Source organism: Trachymyrmex septentrionalis, unplaced genomic scaffold (assembly GCF_001594115.1).
Source record: "Trachymyrmex septentrionalis isolate Tsep2-gDNA-1 unplaced genomic scaffold, Tsep1.0 scaffold7, whole genome shotgun sequence".
NCBI classification, from domain to species: domain Eukaryota; kingdom Metazoa; phylum Arthropoda; class Insecta; order Hymenoptera; family Formicidae; genus Trachymyrmex; species Trachymyrmex septentrionalis.
The window spans coordinates 2,440,635-2,448,233 of record NW_017305884.1 but is presented as its reverse complement, the minus strand read 5'-3'; the positions used below and the strand labels follow the sequence as shown (position 1 = coordinate 2,448,233).

Sequence of the window (7,599 nt, the reverse complement as noted above, 5' to 3'; positions counted from 1 at the left end):
AAATCTAAAGCTCAGAACTTTTTTGTACACCTAATATATATATATTTCTTATAATATTAGGTCTGTTTTTTATTTCTGTACTAGAATTCTCTTTCACACTTTCGCCAAACATATACCTATCTTATTTAAGTTCTAAAAGTGTACACTAGATTAACCATAAAAAATAGAATCATTGTATACAATAATGTTAAATTACAGTTTTCCTTTTCTTTATCAATACTCGTGTAAAATATATTCTCATAAATTAATTTTAGATTTAGCAAGAACCCTATTAATTTTGCTCGTTTTTTAGCTCGAACAGTAAATAGGGTTATCAAGCGACATAGACGCGGCGTCTGATTCGCATTATCAGTTCCTATCAAAAGAGGATAAGATGTAAATGCTAACATTTGTTTTTAATTTCTCAAAATCAAAAGTTAGTTAACGAAAGATATGAGTAGATAAAAAAAAATAATTTGTCCTATGAAGTCTAAGAGTCAGAGATCCGTTTTACAATAATTTTCCGTCAAAGATTTTGTTACAGATTTTTCTTAAGCAGCACTGAAACATCTGATTTCCTCACCAGATTTGTACCACAAAAATAGATCTTTGAGAATTCATTGACAAAATTGGTATTCCGTCCCGTCGATTGATCGAAAGATTGCGAAAGATTGCGAAAGATCGAACAGAAATATATGTTGCATGTTTGAAATTGGAATTAAAATTGCAATGTTGCGTTCTCTCGGTTATGTATCGATAGAAATCTGACGTAATATAATATATGTTTTTTATGGTCTCTTATATGTTAAAAAAATCGAATTATGATTATCTCTCTCGTGTGTGTATTTCTAAAAATCTCATGAAATTTCGTAAATTATTGTAAATGCTTCTGGAATAGCGCTATAAACTACAGTACTCGTCGAGTACAATAAAATTAAAGCTTCTCGCGGCGAAGGTTGGTCGCAATTATCATCATTGACTTTATTTCGAAAAGACAATCTACGTAAGCGATTATATGTGAAGAAAAGAATCAGTCTTAAGAAAGGCGATTTTACGGAAAACTCTTAGGAATACGCACGCGTTAATCAACCATTGATAAGCGTGGATCTTAGAATCTATTCTTTACAGTCGTTTCTTTAAACCTATTGTTATATTGCATTTTCCTTCTAGAAAAATTTACGCATTAATTTTCAAAATGAATGTACTACTTATACTCACATTCTGCTTTTTGCGAGATAAACGACCGTGACGAGCGATTCGACTTCGCATATTTTTCAGTCGGACGGAATCAGCAAATGCACAGGAGGTTCAAAAGTTATCTTCGGCACGCTTTGTTTGTCCTCGTATTATCGAGCAGACAGGAATGAAATGCTGTTCCATCTTGCTTTTTCATGCGATAACGCGGCTCGCCGATCCTAGAAGTAATTAAATACTTAAATGAAAAATATGTTGTTGCACGAAATCATTATACGTTATCACTGTTAACGATAAAGTCGAAAATAAAAATTCAAACTTGTTTCTAAAAATTTGCAGAATTTGTATCCTGTGACTCAGACAGATGATCGACGAATTAGTAGCAAAGCGCGATTGGCTAAGAGATAACTATATGACTCATTAAAAATGCCGTAGGCTAATAGCATCATAGCTGACGTTAATTAGATTTATCTCTTTGTTGAATCTCTTAAAAACTAAACGCTCAATAATCACGATATTTTCTTATCAATAGGTAATTCGAAGAAATAAATCCACGAATGTTTTGCAAAAAGTATTAATGCTTTGCTAGAATTAATTGTAATTGTGTAATTAATTGTAAAATATTTAATTTTCTATATACAATTGAGATAAATAATTTTTTTATTTATTTTCTTTAATCGTCGAAATTTATCGTATACATTAACCGTTCAAATTTATTTATTACATCGCGCTTAATAATTTTTTTTTAATATTGCGTCTTACGACACAAAATTTTCATATCACGCATGTGATTTGCAAATTACGCGCTCGTGCAATCTGTCGGAGGAAAAAGGAACACGATAAGAATTGTTGAGTCCACGATGTGACTCATCTTTCCGTCGTGGCTAAACAGGAAGGAAGGTCCAATAACTGGACAAACGATCCTGTCCAAAATGCAGTCGTCTGCACTGTTGATACATCGCGGGCACGATAATTCATTGCCGCTCCATGTGACTCGCATTAACTAATTCACTGCGATCTAACATACTGTCAGGGGGTCATGGAACCCATGGGACATCCGTGGCGTTCTGGGACTTCCATTCCCATGACGCCGTTTCAACCGCCTTTAATGTTTGCTGAATGAAGCGCCCGCTGATATATATCTCTAGTGTACATTATAAATACTCTATATCTTTTATTTGTACGTAAGAAATGCTTTTCAGTTATCTGAAGATAAAGACTTTATTACTTAAGCGAGATCACGTGAAAAAATGGCGAAGCGGGAAGACATTGTGATTTAACGAATAACATTCGATTTGCATTTACATCCGTGTCTGTTGTAACTGCAATCGCGCGTTTAATACAGCAGGTTTAATAAATCGAAGTATTTAATGACGATACATAATATTGCGATGATTGATGAACTTCCGTCACGTGCGAAAGCAAGAACGTGAGGACATTAGATGAGAAATATCGAAAATATGTTCGAATCACAAGGAAAAGTATAAAGATAAAAAAAAACGTATTAATTCTCGTACAATGATGTTTGTGTGCGAGAATGCTTGTTGATCACTCGGAGACTAGTGAGAGGTCAATTCGTTCTCGGAAAAAATTTATCTCGGGTTTATACTGACGATGAATCAACGCACTTTTCAGGATTCTTCATCGCATCTCTTCATCTTCATTAATTACTACGATTGTTATTGATATTTGTTATCAGCGATCGCGATCGGCAAAAATGTGCTCAATCTGCATGATTTCTTCGCGAATCGCTTTACAGTGTCCTGTTCGATGCAGTTTCGCGAAGTTCTCGCGTTGCACAAATGAATTAATTAACACCACAGTCATGGATATGCAAAACTCGGCGAAATAATATTTTTGTAATCGAAGAAGGTCGTCAGGACATCTTCTGACGTCTTTCTTATGACGTACAAAAATATCTAATTGTTAGGCCAACTAATCAGACGTCGCCAAAGAGATATATCGTATATATGGCCCATTTTGTACTTTCATGAGCTTAGTTTTTGTGCTTCGTGCTTTCGGATGTGCAGAAAGAAAATATAAGCGATACTTGCCGTCCGTCTATATTATTCAAATGGATTGGATATTTCTGGAAATGCAGGTAACATTTATCGATATCGATCAATTGCCGCTTCTTTTCTTCCGCTATTATTTCTCTCGCATGGCAATTTCCAAATTCCTTGACATGATTAAGAATAAGCGTGATAAAACATTTTGTGAATCTTAGCCGTGACGAAAGAGGCGTATCGGAAGTTACATTATCGTGTAGCGCAAATTTGCGCACTCGGCGGAGCTTTTGAGCGTACCTACGCGCACGGTATTATCTTTTTGCACATCTCGGTGTCCAATGTAGAAATAAGACGGCAAACAAACGACTTTTACAGCCCGATCGGTCAACAATTAGCTCCTTTCTTGCGGCCGGATCTTGTTTAATTATTCTACATCTCGCTTTCGAGAATCACTCTACATTCGGCCACCGTGCGAGGAGGTACGTAACGATATCTCGTCTTTAATATCGTGTGACTATACGTTACTTTGGACGGTACAAGATCAATTTAATATCCTGCAAAATTATAAACTTCATATTCGTTCCTTATGAATCGATCACTGTGTCCATTTCGTCATATACTGTGAAGTTGTGGATGGACATTGCAAATGTGATGTCCATGTAGAATTAAAAATAATACCGGGATATATCGGAGATGTCATCGATCGGAGCTGACGGCCGGCGCTGGTTAAGACGACCATCCATCAAATTACGTGGTAATTTTGGTCAATGATAACTCATGACTTTGAAGGCAGCTTCCTACGAGCCCTCGTCGAGGGAAGTAGCCAATTGTCGTGTACGGCTTTCGTACAGTCGCTACTAGAAATGCTGCCAATAAGATTCCTCTCGTGGCAATACTTTGATAGAATCAGTTACATTTACAATCAATGCATAGCGCATAATTTTTTTTATAAATTTCCGTTGCCTACAGAGAATCGAGCAGAAACTTTTCTCACACGTGTCACAAAAATTTTCTCCCACGCAAATTAACTTTTAAACCTCTCTTTCTCTTTTAAATCGAACTGTTGAATCGAACTGTTGTAGGACGTTGATTGATAATTATTGGCATCTTTTAATAATAAATTATAAAATGGTCGACTTGATTAAACGCAAAAAATAAGTGTTGGATCATGTAAATGTAAACACAGTTTGCTCTCATAGACAAATAGTGACCACCTGTATTTCTGAATTGAATTAATATACTCGAATTAAATTAAAATGTTGGATTTGACGAAGAAGATTTTTTCCAGCACTACGACGTGCGCAAGGTGACAATGGGCAATTTAACCGGCTGTGGGGGGAAAATCGCGCGTGTATGTACGTGTGCTACGTCGACGGCTGTCAGTGCGATCTAATGAGTCCATAAATTGGACCAGGCTATAGGGCCTTCTATCTGAGAATTGCACGGTTGGCTCTCTCGTCTCTCGCTGTCAGTGTGACTCACTGACTTCGTGTGCGACGAGTTCTCGCTTGCGATTCTCAAACTTTCTACGTTCCTCCCTGCCGATTTGTCGCGTTTCTCCCAGCGTATATCCGGTGTCAGTGTTACGGTGCCAGTCCCTTTCCTCGTTATCCCCTCCGCCCTCCCCCCTCCGCCCCCGTTCACGGAAAGGCTCCAGGATCGGTTTTACTGCGACTATTCCACGAAAAAGAAAGACACGGCGAAACTCTACGAGTTCAATGTATCACGAGAAAATTGGTTCGTCGCAAAAACGCGGGCACGGCGAAGCGAGACAATCGGCTGTCGATCGATTCTTCCTTTCTTTCTGGGGAATATGGAACTATATATTTAGCATGCAGCGGAGGAGGATGTCCGTAAAATATTAATGCATCGCGAGGAAATATCGAACGACTGCACGCGCGCTGGTGCATAATCTGTGAAATCGACGCGATCGAGCGAACAGCGCAAAAATGGCGAGTCAAACCGTGAAGAAGGAACTTCTGGAGGAGACTCTACATCCGGAAGGTAGCGAGGAGGAAGTGGATAAAGAATGGGAGGAGTTCACGAGACTAATGGCGAAGTTAAAGGAAAATCGGCGGAATCGACCACACAGGTACATTCACGCGGAATGTTCCTTCCTTATATCTTAATAGCCAAAGGCAAAGAAGCACCAAAATTTCGAGAAAAAGAAATTTAATATTTGGACGCAAAATTTAAAAAATTTTCGAAGAAACGGATAAGATCAAATAATTGGATGCGGATTTAGAAGCAAATGAACAATTCCAGTTTTCTAATATTATATTAAAATTGTTTAAAAATGGAAGAATGGGATTAATGACATTAAGTAGCAAAATTTGAATCTGGAATCTTTTTTTAGACCGTCGCAAGCTTTCTATCCGTGTCCTCCAGCATATGCTGATGAAGAGCAGCAAGAGTTTGATCCTTTCGACTATATTAACACGATTGTAAGCAGTTCTCTTTTGGAAATGAGTTGATCTTTCAGTCTTCTTCTGTTCCTCAAAGTCACCGCAAATATTAGCGTATGCTGCTTATATGAGCATGCAGTTTGGAAATAGCCGCACTAAAACGCTTTATCGCTAGTTTTTCCAATGTTTCAAAGTACACTTTATTTCAGTGACGATTTTTAAATTTATAGCCAAAGGCTATAATTGAAGGCATTTACAATCGTGTATTACATGACTATGAGTTTACTGCAGTAAAATTTGCTAATAACGTTAATGACCATAGCTTATAATTAAACCGCAAATATTGTTGCAAACAAATCCAAGACTATTTGTCAACATTCGTTACGCGTTAAGTTGAATATTTATTGTAATACATCTCTTTTTTTGTCAAGTTTTTTTAATCTTTGATGTTTTATTCAAATATATATACGATAATCGTTAAAGATTTTATATTTTAGCAGATTATTTGCTATCACATATGCTTTTATGATATACTTTAAGTTCCACGTTTCTTGTCTGGAATTAATATTGCCTAATTAAATTACTGACTCAACTAGCTTCGACACAACGACACGACGATTTGTTTGAGATTTTCTATGGTTCGTAAACTGCATTCTGCAACACTGAACCCAATAGCGCGACCTTTGGACAATTGCCAAGTAGGCGAGACTACATTTCAAATAAATGATTTTGCGAGACGGTTATTGGATACGGCTGCATTGAAGGAACGTGCATATTTTCTTTTTATGCAAAGCATTTCTAAGAGTTAACGACATAATTTTAAGATGTCAAGTTCGACATTTAACATACATATTATTTTATTATATTTCGCGTTATCTTATTGGTGCCAAGACACTCTTGATTCTCATTATGTGAGTGCATTACAAAAAAGTGGTTGATCCTTAATATTTGACCGGAATGTACACGATCAATCTTGACGTCACATATCATCCGAGAAATATCGACCTTGTCTTGTAATATCTAGTGCACGTCGAAATCTTTAAGCAAATTTAAAAGCGCCGACCGGCGTGGATCTTAATATTTGCACAAAACTATATGGAGGAAAAAAAATCTCAATTTGCATTTCTCTTTTGTGCACTGGGAAGAAAATCTGCTTGGAATCCTGATTGAAAAGGGACAAATCAGAATTTTCTGGTTGAATCTATTATAATTCTAATTGAGAATAGATAGAATATTCTAATTGAGAATTCTAATTGATATGATTAAAATCTTCCGGTTCATTCATTTTCAATCAGAAATTTTTCTTAATGTATGAAAAGGATTTTCAATTTAATCGCAATATAAATATCTGCATAATTTAAGAAGCATAAATCCACACATGTTTTTGGCTGCGATATCTCGCACGGTGTAATACTTTCTTACAATTGCATTTACGCTTATTTGTAATGAATATTTTATAAAATATACTTACAAAAATGCATTATATAATATACAGAAGTTTATAATAAATGTTTCTCATTTAATCCTACTTAGGTACTACGGTGTGTCTCCTCGCGTTGCGAAATTTACGATTTACTCGTACTTCGGGCAGGTTTGAAGTAAACGGGACGTTCACGATTTATTGGCAGTTCCGCATAATACGATGCGATATTAAGTAACCGCTATAAGTCAAGTATTATACGAGTGACAGGTGTCCCTTTTTTATATCTCGTTACAAATTGAAAATTGCGACGCTCGGACTGACTGTTATTTCGCAAAAACAATACGTTTCCCGACAGGCATGGTTTAACAACGCGCGGTAACAATTCACATTAGTCATCGCAATTAACCAGTTGATCAGCTGCCAACGAATCGCGAACGATTCTCGCGACTGTTTCATAATTCGCGGCGGTGTAAATGCGGAGCCTCGGATGTTTCTAAGTACTTATAATGCAAGAACGTCTACGGGCGATTGAATTGTGGCAAAGATCAGCGTATCGACGTTGTCAAATTTCGCACACTATTAAATATGT

The 7,599-nt window shown here is 36.7% G+C and overlaps 1 protein-coding gene across 2 annotated transcripts in view; it reads left to right on the top strand.

Moving 5' to 3' along the window:
* The window catches only part of LOC108753534 (chloride channel protein 2), a 31,645-nt gene that overhangs the window by 12,204 nt on the left and 11,842 nt on the right, over positions 1 to 7,599 (top strand). Inside the window, exons 1-2 of one of the 2 annotated variants that reach the window (XM_018495193.1) lie at positions 4,975 to 5,274; positions 5,539 to 5,626. The exons of the other annotated variant lie outside the window; for it this stretch is intronic. Coding sequence (XP_018350695.1) covers positions 5,132 to 5,274; positions 5,539 to 5,626 — 231 coding nt within the window. The 5' untranslated portion in view covers positions 4,975 to 5,131. Of the gene's footprint in view, positions 1 to 4,974; positions 5,275 to 5,538; positions 5,627 to 7,599 lie in introns of those variants that run through there. 2 annotated transcript variants of the gene reach the window in all.